Below are 18,296 nucleotides of genomic sequence, written 5' to 3' on the forward strand. Positions count from 1 at the left end.
CAATGAATACAACAATATTTCTTAGAGCTAGAGCCTCTCTGGCAGGGCTCCATCCGCAGCAGCTTCAGCTCCTGCGCTACTGTGTTGTACTGTTTCGCCCTGTAGCGGCTCCAGCTCCGCTCGATTTTGCCTGCGGGACAGGAATCGGTGGAGCTTGGTTTGTTGGGCTTCTCCCCTTTGTGGCATCACACATTTGTAAGATTGAGCAATGAGCAGTGCGTGCGTGGCACTAACTTCGGAGGAAGATTTCAGCTGAATTGTCCTTTATGTGTTGTTTGATCGGTGCATTGCCAAATGACAGCATACCACAAGTGATTTCCATAGGAGGATCCACACGTCAGTGACTCAAATGTAGATACAAGTCCGAGGAAACCTCTCCCATGAAAATCACTTACCTAGTTGGTATCAAGTAAATTTTGACTTAAAAGAGATCTGAACAAAAGAGTTGACTTGAAGAGCTCCATTTCATATCTGCAGTAATTTACATGCAAAGGAAATGCAGTAAGCACCCCAGAAAAACACCCTTTGCAGTCAGTGCCGACAGAAAAAAACATTTCAACAGCAAATCTATACAGGTGGTTCCAATCATAAAGGAAAATCAACACCATGGTCCATGGCCCATATCGTTGAAATATAAATGGCAGACACCAAGAACGCACAAAAAGCACACAATATGAAGTCTAAACTCGTGTTAAACAAACCCACATTGCAGTTTTGCATCATCTCCAACATTTTTGGGTGTCCATGACCTTCACTCACTGGAGCAAACCGCTGTCTGACCAGGTGTCAAATACTGACTCACTGTGCCATTCACCTTTGCGAAACCTACAAGGCTACTAACTTTCACAAACTCATATTTTACACACTATCCATCCATCTTTAGTGTACTCAGCCGTCTTATTCTTTGATCAAGCTCAGCCATAACAACTGTCTCCTGCTTTTTCCTCTCCTTTGTGATTGTGTTTGTAGTCATTGAACCAATCTTGTCAAATGCAAACTGGAAAAGGAAGGATAAATGATCATCAACCAATGTCTGGCAAAAGAAATTATCAAATTATCAAGAACAACACCTACGATAAAAAAAAATTATACAGGATATCCGAGTTACATATTTTGTTCCATTGTGGTCTTCCCAACAATCTGTCTTCTTTCTTTTCATTGTCAAAACTTTTAACTACTATGACAAGACATTTGCATAGACTAGTAAGCAATGTGTCACTTCCTATACCAAATTTATTGGTACAGTAATACAAAGGATTACGAATACCCGCAAAAGAAAAGGAATATGAAAATAACAGGGAAGAAGGAAGATTTACCGTGAGGAGTTCATCAGGGTCATATAGATGATGAGTGGTTGTTTGCAAAATATCAATCACATCACCTATATGTTGGATGCGTAGTAGATCATCTTCTCTCATCTGCAAATTCGGAGAACATAAGAAAAACAAGGTAATGTAATAGAAAAGGAAGGTATTCTTTAACCGATGTGGGCTGGGAATTTAAGCACAGTATGGGAGGCTTCTTGAGCATATACCTTGAAAATTGCCAGAGCAACATGGAACAAAACCTTTGCTCCTTCATTGAATAAAACATCCCACACCCGAAGGGTTGTCTGCTCACAGCAATAAGTGTGAGAAGAACTTCAAATAAGTTTGGCAAATCATACAGGGACTACATAAACATCAATACTGATGGAACTTTTGTCTAACCTCTGAAGGCAGGCTCTTTGAAAAGAGACACAAGAACCATTCTGTAGCAACAAGTGAAACATCAAACCCCATTGCTTCAAGATGAGCAGCAATCCTACACCAATTGACCAATACAGTATTGTTAGCCATCATGGCATGATGGTTTCTGCTCTGAATGTCATCAACATAAAGGGAAAGAAAAACCTTGGACATTTCTTAGCCAGGAGATCTTTGAACACCCTCTGCTCAACATGGCATCCAGAAAGAGTGTCAGTATAGCAATCACTGACAAGTACATTCTCCAGGAGTACAGCAAGCATCCAAAATGCATCTTCCTCGGTCTTCATAACGAGCAACAAGAGTGCAGCTACATAATTTAGGCCCTGCAGTAGATGCAGTAGTGATTTATGTGCTCATTGATATACAGTTATACACAAAGAACAAAGCCTTTTAGTCCCAAGCAAGTTGGGGAAGACTAGATGTGTTAATTGATATAATCAGATTTTAACAACTTCGAATTATGCTAACCTGGCAATATCCAACTTCTGAATCACGGAATGAGTACCCTACAAGTACTTGTCGAAGAGATGCCTGGCCTTCCTCACTGTTCAACCATGGATGACAAGGGAAAGTACGAGGAAGATCCTGTAAAATCCTCTTCACCATTAGTATTAATGTCTACACCATTTTTGTCGAAATAGGGAATTGATATAATGAAACCACCCCATTGGTAACTAAGGCTGAATTATGCTAATGCGGTCTCTTTAGAATTTTTTTGATGCAGTTAAGCAGAACAGAGTAAAATAGTGACATGTAAGATTTACAAACTCAAAATTAATGTATGAAAGAATAATATTTTTTACATTAAATATTAAATGAATCCTGAGTATAAGATCAACTAATTGTTTACTTTTACTATAGAGTAACATTGATTCTATAAGCTGTAAGATAAGGCATCAATCTGCAGATAAAAAGTCCATAACAGCTTCATAAAACTCACATGGTCGATTTGCCTTGTTGCTGGTGTGGTCTTCCCTTCCGTGGCCCGAATCAGTTCATCGTAGTATGTCTCTGGTACTGTTGACCGCTTCTTGGCTGCTCCAGACACAGATAACCACACCTTTGGCCTCAGCACTGGCGGCACACCCTTCCTGATCAACCTCCTCAATGTAATTGTATTTGTGAGCACCGACAGCTTGAGCGATGTGACACTAATCACCCCCTCATTCGAGGATATCTTCGGTTGGAGGTACCAATTTGCGCCCTTGTTTGCCTCCAGAGCCCACCACACCCTCCCATGTTCCCTGATCCTCTCCCGCACCTCGTTTAGCACATTGACATCATCCACATTGCCCTCCACCATAAACCCATACAGGTCCTCGAACTTGACAGACATGAGGCGGGCGTTGAATAGGCTCTTCTTGCCTGTGTTGTACCTGATAGTGTGGGTGGTGGCAGGCATCGATGCGGTGGGAGTGTTCCATAATGTCCTCCTCCTCCTGGGGTTGAAATCATCTGCCACATCCCTGGTTTGGGTCCCAAACATGTCTTTCTCACAAATTTTCCCTTCTTTTTTTTCTTGCCAAAGGTTCTTCACGAATCTATTTGCTAATTAACTTCCTCAAAAAGAAAATCTATTTGTAATATATCTACCAATCTACACCCAAATCTCTCCTCTCCTCTCCCCTGATGCTCCTTGCGTTCTTGGTTTCCTTCCTAATTCTTGACCCCTGCAACCATTTAAAAACAAAAACCAAGTAATTTACCGCGAGCAATCAGGACCAAGAACTCCCGAGAAAGAACGCGACTAGTTGAAGAAAAAGCAAGTCACCTGCCGACTGCAAGAACACTCGAGGATCTTTCCTGCTGAGCTGATTTATTGACCAAGAACCAAGAAGAGGAGCGGATCGGCTCGGTCGGTGCTGCTCGCTCTGGTGGATTGGAGGCGAAGGCAACACCGACGGCCGCAGATTGGGAGCAGCGACGACGGCGACCAGCTGCGGCAACGGCTAAAAATGGGATGGCTCCTCGTTCCCTGCCCCTATTTGAACCCTATTTTGGGAGGCTTGATGGCTGTGATTAAAGCCGGATTCGGAGCTCCATTTCGAACGCCAGCGTGAAGGAATTGCGAAATATTTGATTGTATTGCGAGGTTCTTGCAATGGTGGCCGCGGGTTTCTCGCAAATTTGGGGCAAGGGGAGCTTGGGACACGGCTTTTATGGAGGATAGCTTCTTGTGACCGTGTCAGCTGCTCGTAATATCCATGTTTTTTAAAAAAAAGATATATTTTTTAAGCGGAAAAGGATTGCTCTAGGACAAATGGGCCCTTTTACAGGCCGTACCCTACAATGACTCAATTTTAGAAGGACAATGCACCTAATTAGGTACATATCAACAAGTATCTCCAGCAAAATATGTTTAAAAACCACAAATTCATAAACGAGCGTAAATATAAAGTCATTAATTATAATGGCATGTTGCACTGTATCAAAACGAAACCTCACTTCACAGTAAGAAAAGAAAAGAAGAGTTTATTTAGATTCAGAGCAAATCTAGCTTAGCCTCGCCGAGAATTGCATTAGGGTCAAGCGTGGAGTCGATTTTTGATGGCTTGAAAAAAAATTGGACTACTCACCACAATTATTTTATTTTATTTATTTATACATGTGAAAAAAATGGGCAATCTAACTCGACCCGAAACCTCAAGTATACCCGATGGGACAGGCTTAGAAACATATTTGGTGGCGGATCAGGTGCAAACTAGAGTGTCCGTGTAAACCCGTGCAAACCAACTAACAAAAGTCGTAAAAAATTCTCAAAAAAATTATGTATATACTTTATAGACTACTCTACCACTGTATAAAATTTCAAGTTCAAATTCATCATATGTTAAGAGATAAAAAAAGAGAAAGTTTTAAGAGTTTTCTCTTTTATTTATCTCTTAGAATTTTCTCTTTTTAATATCTCTTAACATATGATGAATTTGAACTTGAAATTTTATACAGTGGTAGAGTAGTCTATGAAGTATATACATAATTTTTTAAGAATTTTTTGCGACTTTTGTTAGTTGGTTTGCACAGAGTTTGTACGGACACCCTGGTTTGCACCTGATATGTTGCCAGCATATTTTGTGTCCGAAGCATCCTGGACTTGTTGGTCCGGATTTTACACAAGACTGGGTACATAATGTTAAGTTAAAAAGAACTAGATGAAAAATACAATCTTTACATTGATATGTTTGTGACTTTTTTGTTTTACGACTGTCATAGAAGCGACAAGCCTATTGGATACATTTGCAAATTATCTTTCAACTTGAACATAAGTGCAAAATGTACAAAAGAGGTTTGACTAAATAATAGGAATTAGAGAAGTTGAAAGCTTGATGGTGATGGAGGCTTATGATGCAAGAGTGCACAAGGATCGGCGATATATATCATGGGAGAAAAAGATTAACATTTTATATCACTTTCTCTTTCTCATAGCCACGTTCACAACAGATGTGTTTGGTGGACGGAAGTGTCATTTTAGTTTATGGGAGATTTAGTTTTCACGCCGATTTCTTCGAAAATGCATTTAGGTTTGATTGGTACATGTCAACAAAAATGTATCTGAATTATCATTATCCTTTTAGAAAAAAATGCTTACCCTTCTTGTACCTAAAAAATAAGCCTGGCTTCACTATCCTCTTCTTTCTGCTTCCAACGTTGCCGGCAATGCGCGAGGTGCCGCTTCCGATACCTCCAGGATTGCGGTTCCCTAATGATATAGCGCTGGCCCGTTTTCCGATAGGTACGGGTAATTCGATTGGTGGAGAACTCGACGTTGGCAATCCGGGTTTCTAATCAGACATGATTCGAACCCCTGCAACCGTTACACCGCTGCTAAGTTGGTTATCAACCAAGTACAACTTGATTGACCTCGCCAAGAAGGCTTTCCCTACAAGCGAAGTGAAGAACACAAGCAAAAAAGGGTAAACTCGCAATCTAAAATTGCAAATGCATATGAAGCAAAGAACAAGATGGGGTTCAAGCTTTGATCACAAAAGGACTAATCGCCACAGTGGGGTCCTGATTCACAGCAAAAGGACTCGACGTCACAGTTACAATAAAAAAGATCTATTTCTCGATGGAAAACTAGACTAAATAAAACCCAAACCCTAGTGTGGCGGTTGCTACTGAGTTTATACTGAAGGAGGGACATCCTAGGGTTGAGGGCAACCAGGTGGGGGCGTCCTCAAATCTGGGCTTAAGGCCCAACACGATACAAGACCGACTTGGCTCAAAATAGGTGACGCAACACCTTATCGTGGTCACACGAGAAGTAATCGTATGAGTTCTTCAAATAGTCGGAAGTAGTCGTACGAGTTGTTGAAGCAGTAGGAAATAGTCGTACGAGTTGTTAAAATAGTCGGAAATAGGCGACGAAGAGGTTCGGGCGACGATGTCGACGTACGGAGTTGGTGCGCAGGGACTGATGATGAACAGTACCAAATCTTGGACGTGAAGACCAATTTGGTGACAACTTGTAATTCGTAGAAGACCAAATCTCGGGTGTATCCAGCATGGTAATGTCCTCATCATCCTCCCCTTCTTGAATTGGAGTCGTCCTTGACTCCATCCCACCATCAAACTCCTGCAAAAGGTTAGTGACAGCAGCATGCAATTTGCTAGACATAGAAGGAGGATCATATGAAAATGAAATATGTCTGCAAAGCTGGTATGGCATGGTGCTCCATCAACAAAATTTTCAGCATTCAGAGATGTTTTAGCAAGCAAAGCACCTTCCGTCACCGTAGTATCCTTAGATGTAACACCAGATGAGTCGAAAGCATAATCATTATTAGAAATTTCAGCAAGCTCTTTGTTATGTTGCACAATTTCAGCAGGTGTTAAAGAAAGTAAAACAATTTTCTTGCCCTTATGCATCAAAGTATATCTATTAGTTCTACCATGGTGTAAAGCATTAGTATCATATTCCTATAAATGACCTAATAAAAGCGAATGTGCTTGCATAGGTACAACATCAAAATCAGCATAATCATGATATGAACTAATGAAAAAGTGGTTGTTAAACCATTCAAGGTGATAAGGTTTGGGATGAGCACGTGTGGTCAAGGCAAGCTTCTTGACCAAATCTGAACTAACCAAGTTGTTGCAGCTCCCACTATCAATTATTGTACGAACACGACAATCCTTGACAATGAGAAGCATGTTGAACAAATTATGGAGTTGTAGCGTTTCCGGCTCGTGCTCAAACTGTGTACTCAACACATGCTGCACAAGAATAGATTTGTAGCCCACAGCAGCAGCTATAGGATCAATGGCCTCTTCTTCGCTCTCCGAATCTGCAACATGGTTAGCAGCAAGAGCCAAATCATCTTCAACATCACTAGCACTTACATACCCTCCATCATTGGTAGCAATGAATGCACGACGACTCGGGCAATCATTCATAACATGTCCCATGCCCTTGCAGCGGTGGCACACGATGTTGGTGGAGCGGCTCGATGAAGCACTAGTAGAAACAACCTTCTTCTGATGTTGGGGCTGCATAGAAGATACATTACTCACCTCGGAAATAGGTGTAGTAGCAGCAGGCGGTGTTGCTGGTGGCTTAGCAACAAGTGCCTTAGGCTTGTCGAAGTCGGAATGCTGCTGAAAGGATCTTCCAGCGTTGGAACTGAAATTCTGCCGTTGTCGTTGTCCCTGTATTTCTCTTTCAACCTTAAGGGCAAAATGATACAATTGGCTGAACCTGGTCCATTCTTTATACTCAAGGATATCCTTTATATGATGATGCAAACCACCAAAAAATCTAGCTCAAGTATCCTGAGCATCCTCATGTATATTACAATGTGCTAAACCAATGATTAGCTCTTGATAATATTCCTCTACCCCTTTAGCACCCTGATTTAAAGTTTGCAACTTTAAACGCAAATCACGTTGATAATAAGGAGGCACAAAGCGAGATTTCATACGTTATTTTAAAGCATTCCAAGTCTAAGGTATAGCATTGGTATTGTTAGGAGCCGTGCAAAGGTCATTCCACCAAAACGGAGCAAAACTAGTAAACTCACTAGTAGCAAGTCTAACTCTATGCTCAGCATGCTCAGCAGGCACCAAATGAGAATTAAACTTTTGTTCAACAACAAGTTCCCAATCTAAATAAGTCTTAGGATCAGCAGTATCAGCAAAAGAAATCATGACAAACTTTGTTTTAGCAAAAGGATCATTATTACCACGAGTATGATTACCTTCCGTACCTTGACGATTACATCGAAGACGATCAGCATTGCTTCTATCAGCATCAAGGTCAACATCATGGTCCTCTTCCTCCTCACTCTCCGGTTGATGTCGGGGCCGTCGTGGAGGAGGTCGTTGCTCAACATGTTCAATCCGGGTGACCAAATTCTTAACGGTGTGCATCATCTCCTCAAACTTCTTAGTGACGTAGGTGCGCTGGTCATCAGGAAGCCTCGTAAGTTTATCCTTGGACACACACTCATTGAAGTCCAAAGTGGACTCTACTCTTTTGCCTGATCCTCCTGACATGGTTAGAAGACAGCAAAAGATAGCAGAAAGTATTATCCCTATCAACTAACAGCTATCGGGTGGTGGTGAAAGCTGAGTGCAATAGCTCAAGCGGTTTACCACCATCTCTCAAGTGTGCTTACCAAAGCCAACAGGGTGGTACAATCTATTATCAAGCTTAAGTGTAACAGTTGCAAGGCGAACCTGTACCGACAGAAGTATATATATATGTATCTTGGGTAGGCACAATATGACAGCAAGAAATCAGCAATTATCGAAAGCAGATTAGCAAGGTTCAATAAGTATCCAAAGTACTAGTCATCGTTGCTGGCTAAGATATGTCCCTAGGCGTAGCGCAACAAGTTGGAACAAAGAACGATGGACATAACTTAAAGAACAAGCAACCAACAACTCATGCAATTATTTTTATCTATTTCCCTAATTTTTCCTCCTATCATTGTTTATTTAACTTTTTTATTTTTAACTATTTTTTATATTTTTCTCCAAACAAGGAACACACGGGCTAGAAACATAAAAGTTTTAGTCTGAACAGAGTTAAGATGTGGTCTACATAAAATCAGGCACGTTATCTTAAAAGCGTGCAACAACTTTGGAGCTTGAGATCTCCCACATAGAAAGTGAATTTTGGGATTCTATTTTTACCCCAACTGGGTTCACTGGGTTACGGTTGGATGCAAAATTAAATTTCACATGATTTTTAAAAAAAGTTTGCCCCAATCCAAGTTACGAGCGAAAAGTTATGCCTGTTTTAAGGAAGAGTCTCCGAATCAGGGTTTTTGGAGGGCAAAAAGAAGGCAGAACACGTCGGCGCAGCTAGAGCAAAGCGTCCCTATCCTCCAATCCAGAAACACAGCTGAGCAAAGTGTCTCAACAAGCGAACAACCTAGGGCAAAGCGTCTCTGGTGTATGCAGCAATAGGTATCGCTAGATGAAAACAAGAAGGGCTGCGATGCAAGGCGAAAAAAACACACGGTGGCTTGCAACCTATCTAGGGCTTGCGCGGCGAGAGTTCACACAAGACGGCTAGCGGGGAGGGGGGGGGGCAAGTCAAGTAATGTGAGGGCTCGACTTGTTGTTTGGGTAAAGGTGGATGGGATAGCGGCAGAAACAAAAACAGCGATGGGCGATTGAACTATGATCACGAACACACTAAACTAGAAACAACAACTCGACCACGGACACAAACTCAACAAAGCGAATCTGAAATGAAATTGCCAAGGCTAAAACAAGTGATAGGACAGTGGAAAGTGTAAAATTTTTTTTCTTTTTGTGGACTGTAGGTAATGAAAACAAGATAAATCTAAAGCGGAACACGAAGATATACCTCATGGTTAACCTGAATCCTGATACCACTTGATGTAGCACTGGCCCGATCTTCCAATAGGTATGGGTAATTCGATTGGTGGAGAACTCGACGTTAGCCATCCGAGCTTCTAATCAGACATGATTCGAACCCCTGCAACCGTTACAACGTTGCTCCGTTGGTTATCAACCAAGCACAACTTGATTGACCTTGCCAAGAAGGCTTTCCCTACAAGCGAATCAAAGAACACCAGCAAGAAAGGGTAAACTTACAATCTGAAATTGCAGATGTATATGAAGCAAAGAACAAGATGGGGTTCAAGCTCTAATCATTAAAGGACTAATCGCCACAGTGGTGTAGAACAAGAACGGGGCCCTGATTCACAGCAAAAGGGCTTGACGTCACAGTCACAATGAAAGAGATCTGTTTCTGGATAAAAAATTAGAACTAAATAAAACCCAAACCCTAATGTTGTGGCTGCTACTGAGTTTATACCGAAGGAAGGACGTCCTAGGGTTGAGGGCGACCAGGTGGGGGTGTCTTCAACCTGGGCTTAAGACTCATAATGATACAAGGCCGACTTGGCCCAAAATAGGTGATGTAGCACCTTGTCGTGGTCACACAAGAAGTAGTTGTACAAGTTGTTGAAATAGTCGGAAGTAGTCGTACGAGTTGTTGAAGTAGTAGGAAGTAGTCGTACAAGTTGTTGAAGTAGTCGGAAGTAGGCGATGAAGAGGTTCGGGCGACAATGTTGACGTACGGAGTTGGTGCGCAGGGACTGATAGTGAACAGTACCAAATCTTGGACGTGAAGACCAAGTTGGTGATGACTTGTAACTCGTAGAAGACCAAATCTCGGGTGTATCAGCATGGTGATGTCCTCATCACCTACGCCACCTACACATCTCTACTACTAATAAGATAGTAGTGTCCACATCACACCCTCGTGGCTCTTCCTCCCCATGGTTCTGCCTCCCCGCCGCCCCCTACCTCATAAAAAAACGCACGCCAGCGCTCTCGCCTCGCCCTCATGCTCGCCGCCGCCGCTCTTGCCTCCTCCTCGTGATGCTCTCGCCTCCGGCAGCTTAGGCCCAACCTACGGCTCCCTCCCCCCTGCCCCCCTCGCTGCTACCGTCGCCCTCCCCCCACCCTCGTTGCCGCCGTCGTGCTTTGCCCAAACGCCGGCCTGGACCCGGCCTCACTGCCACCATTGTACCCGCTCGCCCACTGCTTGCAGCGCATCTCTTCCCCTGCTCATCGATGAAGGCCCGACGCGCAACTGACGAAGGCCCACGCCACTCTTCCCCAACCCTCAGCCGGCCCTCGCGAGGGGTCTCTTTCCCCCAATCCGCGGCCAGCCCTTGCTCCCCGGCATCGTCCACTGCCCACCAATGAGGGCCCACCGTGCATTTCTCCATGAAGGTGGCGATAGGACCAACAAGCGCACCGAGCACCACCGCCGAGATCTTGGGCTCGTTGCCACCAACCACCGCGCTCTTTTCGGCCTCCTCCTCCCGGGGCATCTCCGACTGCTACGCTGCCACCGACGCGGGTGCCTATACGTGATTCGGCAGTTGTGTTGACTGCGCTATCATCGCCCCCCTGCCGTCGCCTCATCCTCTGCCGACAGTGCAGGGATGCGGAGTGGAACCCACGTGCTCCTCCGTATAACTTGCACATGTGGCAGAGCCACGGGCGTGGTCCTCTGAGGAGTGGAGGTGACGCCCGCGGCCTAAGGTGGCAGCGGGATGCGCTAGCGGTATATGCGCCCGCGACCCACGGCACGACGGGATGCGCTGCCCCAAGGAGCGGTGGTGGCTCCGTCTCTTGGCAGCGTGCTGCCACTGCCGGAGGAGGCCGCTGGGAGGATGAGGCTCATAAGATGTTGGACGCCACATACCTGAAGTTGTACGAGATTATCTCGGACGCTACATTAACCTCACAAATGGAAAAACATGAATCGCTATAGCATTCTCTATCTAGGTGATTCTTAGAAAATTGTATCAGAAATTTTTTAAAACTATTTTATTTTGTTCAAAATTATGTGCCCGTAACATTGCACGGGCCTTTATCTAGTCCATATATAACCATATTCGGCAACGGTAGTTCCCTGTAGTTCCCTCACCGTCTCGTCATGCCTCACAACCGCAACAATTGCTCGAAGCAACCATCTTCTAAGTTCAAACTTCTTTATATTGTGAAGCCTCTGCCCTAGACTACATGTAGCCGTCACTTAAATGCCAGTTGTACCTTGCCGCCACCACACCCAATATGTGTAGCACAATCCAATGCCGACGACCTTCATTTCATTCAAGTGTCCGCTATGAGAGAACAAGCCCTAAGCTCTTAAATGCTGCGATCCTAATGTCCTATTTGGTTTGATGTGGCTTATGGTTAGGGACTTAAATTAAGTTCCAATAAGTCTTTGAAATGTCAAATATGGTGATTTATTAAGACTTATGGTATATAAGCTCATAAGTTAAAAAATATTGCTTACATCACTACTAGAATTTCTCGGTTTCCCTACTGCATTTTTCTTTCCCCAAAAATTATAGATACTCTCGGGACAATCTTATTCCCTTAGAACAACACAGTAAATTCGTAGGGAAACCTTAGCATTCCCTAGGAAGCTGGTGAGTCCTCGGGAGAAACAGAGGAGATGTTCCTGGTACCTGCCATGTAAGCGCCTCTTGGCATATAACCCTAGGACGATTTGCGATTTCGTAGGGAATCATTTTTTTTTATGAGGTGCCGCCGGCTGCCTGAAACCCTTCCTGCCGCTGCAACCCCAATTCTTCCCACTCGAGCGCGCCACCGCCGCACCCCCAATTCTTCCCGCTCGAGCGTGCCGCCGCCGCATCCCTTCTCGCGCGCACAATGCTTTCACGCGCTGCCCGCCCCGTGCCTTCCTGCTAGAGCGCGCCGCTGCCCAATCCCTTCCTGTTGGAGCACGTAGCCGAACAAATCCCTTCCCGCTCTAGCGCGCGGCTGCCCCAATCCCTTCCTGCTCAAGCGCTCCCAACCAAATCCATCCACGGGCACTCCTCCAGCCCAATCCCATCCTCGCCAACGCAGCTTGCCTCTCCCCCCCCCAGCCCAAATCCATTCCGTTGCTGCCCCCATCCCAAATCCTCCCGTTGCCAGCTCTGTCCCCAAATATCCCCATTGCCAGCGGCACCCTAAATCCTGTAGTCCGCTCCATTATCTGCTGTTGAGAGCCATGGAGAGTTAGGAGGCGTGTCCTGGGAGGAGGAGGGCAAGGAGTTGTGTTCCTGGAGAAGGGAGGCAAGGAGTTGCATCGATCTGGGAGGAGGCCAGGACTGGGTCTGTGCTGAAGCTGTGCAAGGAAGGTTCACGGGAAGGGAGATAAGGAAGGGGAAAGGAAGAAAGAGATCTACGTGCGTCCGAACGTGAGATGCAAATTTATCTTTTCTTAGTGCTTATGGACTGCTACTTCAGTCATTGTATCTATGACTATGATATGCTCCGGTTGCTATATCTTATTGGCTTATTGCACATCGGGTTTGGGTGTTAATTTTTTTTAAGAGATTGTGTGATTCCAAGATAATTGTTTAGGTCATAATTTCAGTTGCACGTGCAGTACTCAATTGATAAGCCACTTTATTAGATTTCTTTAAGTATGGTCCATGCAGCAATATTCTTCTAGAAAAAATTCTTAGGATCGGTCCAGTGGCATTGTTTATTAGAAATTAGATTTTTTATTCCCAATTGCCATTAGAAAAATGGGCATCCTAAACATGAATCAACCTTATCCCGATTCTGGTTTGTTACCTCACGTGTTGCCTTGCATTGCTTACCTGTTTAATTTCCTCTGAAATTTTATTTATTGTTTCAGTTAATTGTTGCAACATTAGTTATGTCGGTAGAAGACCGTAGTTGGATGTACCATGGTTGGAACGATAATGGTTGTCATTCTGAAGAATGGGTGCACAACACAAATAATTTTCTAGATCATATTTTCAGTGGTGTTCCAAATGCTGCAAATACCGGAGTAGTTTGTCCTTGTTCAGATTGTCGTAATAGAGTAAGATGGAGGAGAGGAGTAATGAGCATGCATTTGTGCAAAAGGGGTTTTATGCCAGGATATAATAGATGGACTGAGCATGGAGAGCCTCCTATAAGTGTGCCGACATTGGAAAAGTATATAACACCGCTGATGGCTTAGATGAAATGTTGGCTGACTTTGGTGATGCCATGGACACAGATAGTTTAGAAGAGGAACCAACGGCAGATGCTAAGGACACTTACTGATTCAGTTGCGCAAATTCTGCTGCAGCTATACACTATTAATATGTGATTCTCTTTGATGTAGTCCAAGAAACTAGGAAGAGATGTATCTGAGGTTGAAGCATGGGTGCATACTCATAGAGGTTCAAATCGTGAAGATCATACTTCCCTAAACACAGAAGAAGCCACTGCATGCTTTTTAAGGGTGATTCTAAGACTACAGATTTGTAAATTGCCATATTATTAGATAGCTCAAATGATTTGACAAGACACAACACTACACAACACATATGGAAAGTATACAGTAGTATTATTAGATTAAATAATGTTTGTATTGCTTGCTGGACACATGAGATACTTCTATATATAGTTGCAAATACCAACTCACATTTTGCAAACTTTATTTGTTTTACAACTCAGATTTATTTCTCTCTTTTTTTTTTGCAAATGGTAAGACATTTATTTTATTATGGGATAGGAGAGGTATAAAGAGAAGGCCCTAGAGTTAAATGGACCAGAGTTTGACTGGCTTCACTCTCCGGTGGATGTCAAGGCTCTTTATCAATGTTCTTGTGGTCGGCCACATAGCAAATGGACAATATTCAATGGGATCGTTAATGACGGGGAGGCCCTCCCTGAATTGAAGAAGAGTCGTGCTTCTGTTGCGAAGTGTCAACGTCAATTAGAAGAGGAACGTGCTCGGAAGGAAGCTTATGAGAGCCGTCTGGCTAAGGAATATGCACAGCGCATGTTTGATTGGGGTAAAATTGTTCTGAACCATAATGATAGTATGCAAAAGTTTATGGAGGTGAGATCTGGTTATGTGTTTTGTTTCTTAGATTGCAAATTGTCTACTCATGTGCCTTTTCCATTTTCCTTGTTGAAATTATACTGCTATCTTCTTATGAGTATTATATGTCCTTGATTGCAAAGTGTGGCTGTGCACACTGGAATGCCTGTTTTTCTGGTTCCTCCTCCCCTGCTTCCTCCACCTTCACCTCCAGCATTTGTTTCAACATCTCAAACTCAATCTCCTCAAAATGTATGTATGTTGATAGCCATATCCTTTTTATGTTCATGTAGATCAGCAGTGTATTCTTGAACCACCTATGCCTACATTAAAATTTAGTAATTTGCTACCATTCTTTGATTTAGAATACTAGACCTACAAAATAGATACATAAGAGCTTCAATAGTTTAAAAATCAACATAGGCTGATATATGTTTTGCAATCTGAACTCATAACCAATTGCCTCTGTTATCAAGTCTATCATAGCATGATATATAATTACAGAATCATATAAAATCGTCTGCTTGTTCAATTGCATAGGCTGCTGCTACGCTTAGCTCTGCCATTCGAGAGGAAACTCCAGATGAAACACTGAGTAGGATCGCCACTGGAGTATTTCGAAGCCATGTGAACACAACTACAAGTGGCGGTGGCAACTATTCTCCTCTACAAGGAGATGATTTTCCTATGTTTTGAAGACACTGTTGTCAAGATATGGCTTCGAGGGGCCATTGCTTGTTGCACATTTTGCTTAGGAAACTATTTCATGTCATTTGGCCATGTTAGAAACTTTTGGAACAGCATGCCTATGATTTAGCATAAAGGGGTGAGGTTCTGTTGGAAATTTAGAGTGGCTATAACTCTAAATCTGGATCTAGAGTTGGTTGTAACTCTAAATGAATATTTCTAAGTGAATATTTAGAGTTGGCTGTAACTCTAAATGAATGTTTCTAGTTATTTCTAGGTTAATGGATGACTATTGGAGGGAACCTATGCTTGTTTACAATTCATATATTGAATTTGAATTTAAGTTTAAATTTGAATTCAAATTTAAATTCGAATTTGGATTCAACTAAAATAGTATTTAATTGGATGCCTGAATATACAGAGGGTTACATCAAGCAATGTGAGAGATCTCCCCTAGAATCAAGTTCCTAGGGAAATCACCTTTCCACGTCGGATGATGGCTGCCATGTCTAGGATGCTGGCTGCCATGTTAGTACGTTTCCCTACGAATCAAAATCTTAGGGAAAGATAAATCCCCTACGGTTTCGCAGCGGAATCCTAGGGCATATCCTCCTTTCCCGTCAAACTTGGCCCTAGGAATCGTTAGGAATCATTCCCTACGAGGTATCTCTAGGGAAATGGTTTTCCTACTATTTTCTTGCCTTTCCCTAGGAATTCAGGCTCTAGAGAAATCGGAGGATTCCAGCAGTTAGTGCATGAGCTTTTGTCATAGGTACCCCTCATTTACGAGGCCCAAGGCCCACCCCCCATCCCATCCCGCACCCATTCCTCCCAACCCATTTAATAACTTTGCACCAGGGGTAAAACTAACTTTGCATCATCACATTTAATCAAACAGTGTGGGACTTATTTTTAGTCCCAAAATTAGAACTTATAGAACTAAACATGGCCTAACCTAAACCCTCCTTCGTAGACCTCCTTGGCGCGTCATAGCCTTGAGCATAGGTGGACAAGGTCGTGTGGGCCATTGCATTCATTACTCATTGTGTTAGAGAGTTTGGACTCGCGTGTATAATTCTATAGCTTAATGAGACATAGCCCTAAAGAACATCTCGTTTTCTTGACAATGACTGCTACCAAATGTGCAATTTTTTTCCATACACTAAGTTGAATTTATTTACTTTTTACAAAAAAAAAATCTTGTAGGTTTCTTAATTTTACAAATTAATTTATGTTGTGCAGTGCTGATTTTGTAAATCTCAAGATTTGCTTGCTCAATATCTTGGAGGATATGCGTACGTTTGTGTAAGTGAGTGTCTGCACTATGTTTTGGCATGGGGAAAAAAATATGTTCTGCCAAGCTAGACCATATTGCAGTACACCTGCCGGCTGACTAAATCAACCAGGGACAAAAATATACATATAAGATAAATAAGCTCCAAACAGTTATTAAGAGGCCCCACTTGCAAGTGAACATTTTACATAATATTTTTGCTAGAATTATTACTCCAGTTTCTTGAAGAATAGGTCAATTGTCTAGTCCTTCCCATCAGAAAAACTGCATCTTTGAGTAGTAAAAGTCTTTCAGGAACTTGTGAGGTTTTAGAAGCATGTCCAATATTAAGTCAACAAGATCATTGTAACAACTTACTGAAAAGTTGTACTTCGACTTAATAGCGATTAACCATGTTACATCAGCAAGCTGTGATAAAAGTAGTGGCCCATGTAATGGTTCTTTTGATGACGCAAGCAGACCAAAATATTCCAGCACCTCAGCAGCATTCTCAACCTGCTCGACAAAATCATCCATCATTGCATCCATCCTATCTTCATTTTCCGCAAAGTTATCAACTAGGTTGTATGCCTCCTGCTCCTGTGACTCCCATGCTCGTACCACTTCTCATAATTCGGCATGAAACCAAACTTGCAGAGGTGACGCTCCGTATCAATCTTGACTTGACGAGAACAATTCTGACACTTATTACATGGACACTTTGCCAAACCACCGGCATGAGACAATAAAAATACATGATCAACAAAAGCTTGTGTGTTGATCATCCACTCTCGCGTAGGCATTCTGTTACTTCTCCAACCATCATACATCCAACTTCGATCATCTCCCATTTTCTCAAACTAGCTACTTCATTAACGAAATTGAGAATGTTACTTCCTTAACGATACTAAGCAAATAAAAATTATTAAACATATGCAACACAAATCTTTTTAAATATCATTAATGCTATATATTTTCTAAGAAATGAATCAGAAATCTTATAACAATCACAAATTTTCTACGAATAGAATCACAAATATAGTTATAATAAGACCAACCATATTTCTAATAGGATTAACCAAAAGACAACTACAATCAACAGGTTAATACCTGAGCTCGAGCAGGGGACGGCTGAGAGGAGCGCGTCGGCGGCGGCTCAGACGTGTGGGTGGCGGCAGCAGGGGGGAGGGGGGGGGGGCGTTGGCGGCCGCACGCGGGGACGGCCGCGCGGGCCGAGGCGCGCGGGCGAGCGCAGGGCGCGTGGCACGCAAGGGCAGCGTGCGCGCGCGGGGGCAGCGGCGCACCGGGTGCGGGCGCGCGGGGGGTGGTGGTGGGGGTTGGGGGGTGGCAGTGGGGCGCGGGGGCGGCGGCGGCGCAACGGGCGGCAGTGAAAGAAAGGGAAGGAGGGAAGGTGAGCTAGTGAAGAGATAGGGCACTTATTTTCGTCGGTCAAGTGAGGCCGACGAAATTGCACTTATTTTCGTCGGCTTAGGTCAAGCCGATGAAAGTGTGCCTATAGTTTCGTCGGCCCTGGCTAGGCCGACGAAAATGGTACTTTAGTTTCGTCGGCTTAGGTCAGGCCGACGAAAATAAGGGCAATTTCGTCAGTTTTGGTAGGCCGACGAACTAATACAGTTATTTTCGTCGGCTTGTCGTGGACCGATAAAAATAAATATGGCCGACGAAAATAAGCTGTTTTGGTGTAGTGCTAATGTTATAATACATCAGAGGACTACTCTTGAAGCATGTAATTGTG

General features: G+C 43.3%; 2 protein-coding genes across 2 annotated transcripts; one reads left to right on the plus strand and one right to left on the minus strand.

Annotated features, from left to right (window-relative positions):
- Positions 1 to 433: 433 nt before the first annotated feature.
- LOC112898117 (growth hormone-regulated TBC protein 1) lies at positions 434 to 3,904 on the minus strand. The gene is made up of 8 exons (XM_025966510.1): positions 3,520 to 3,904; positions 2,689 to 3,418; positions 2,217 to 2,333; positions 1,893 to 2,071; positions 1,710 to 1,803; positions 1,535 to 1,612; positions 1,317 to 1,418; positions 434 to 997 (listed from the first exon to the last, which is right to left on the minus strand). The coding sequence occupies exons 2-8, from the start codon at positions 3,232 to 3,234 to the stop codon at positions 866 to 868; spliced, it is 1,248 nt and encodes a 415-aa protein (XP_025822295.1). The 5' UTR covers positions 3,235 to 3,418; positions 3,520 to 3,904; the 3' UTR covers positions 434 to 865.
- An 8,297-nt stretch (positions 3,905 to 12,201) lies between these two features.
- Positions 12,202 to 15,586, plus strand: LOC112898172. Its single transcript, XM_025966553.1, has 5 exons — positions 12,202 to 12,221; positions 12,880 to 12,940; positions 13,876 to 13,995; positions 14,269 to 14,598; positions 15,121 to 15,586. The coding sequence occupies exons 1-5, from the start codon at positions 12,202 to 12,204 to the stop codon at positions 15,274 to 15,276; spliced, it is 687 nt and encodes a 228-aa protein (XP_025822338.1). The 3' UTR covers positions 15,277 to 15,586.
- Positions 15,587 to 18,296: the final 2,710 nt, after the last annotated feature.

The sequence above is a fragment of the Panicum hallii genome, chromosome 6 (assembly GCF_002211085.1).
Source record: "Panicum hallii strain FIL2 chromosome 6, PHallii_v3.1, whole genome shotgun sequence".
NCBI lineage: Eukaryota > Viridiplantae > Streptophyta > Magnoliopsida > Poales > Poaceae > Panicum > Panicum hallii.

Excerpts from the sequence above, each read along its gene's own strand:
- LOC112898172 (XM_025966553.1), top strand. The coding sequence starts at position 12,202 with ATGTTCCTGGTACCTGCCAT. Across the intron at positions 12,941-13,875 it reads AAAGGAAGAAAGAGATCTAC|TCCAAGAAACTAGGAAGAGA; the intron begins GTGCGTCCGAAC and ends TCTTTGATGTAG. Across the intron at positions 14,599-15,120 it reads GTATGCAAAAGTTTATGGAG|GCTGCTGCTACGCTTAGCTC; the intron begins GTGAGATCTGGT and ends TCAATTGCATAG.
- LOC112898117 (XM_025966510.1), bottom strand. The coding sequence starts at position 3,234 with ATGTTTGGGACCCAAACCAGGGATGTGGCAGATGATTTCAACCCCAGG. Across the intron at positions 1,419-1,534 it reads TTGCTCTGGCAATTTTCAAG|ATGAGAGAAGATGATCTACT; the intron begins GTATATGCTCAA and ends CCGAATTTGCAG. Across the intron at positions 998-1,316 it reads ACCCTGATGAACTCCTCACG|TTTGCATTTGACAAGATTGG; the intron begins GTAAATCTTCCT and ends TTCCTTTTCCAG.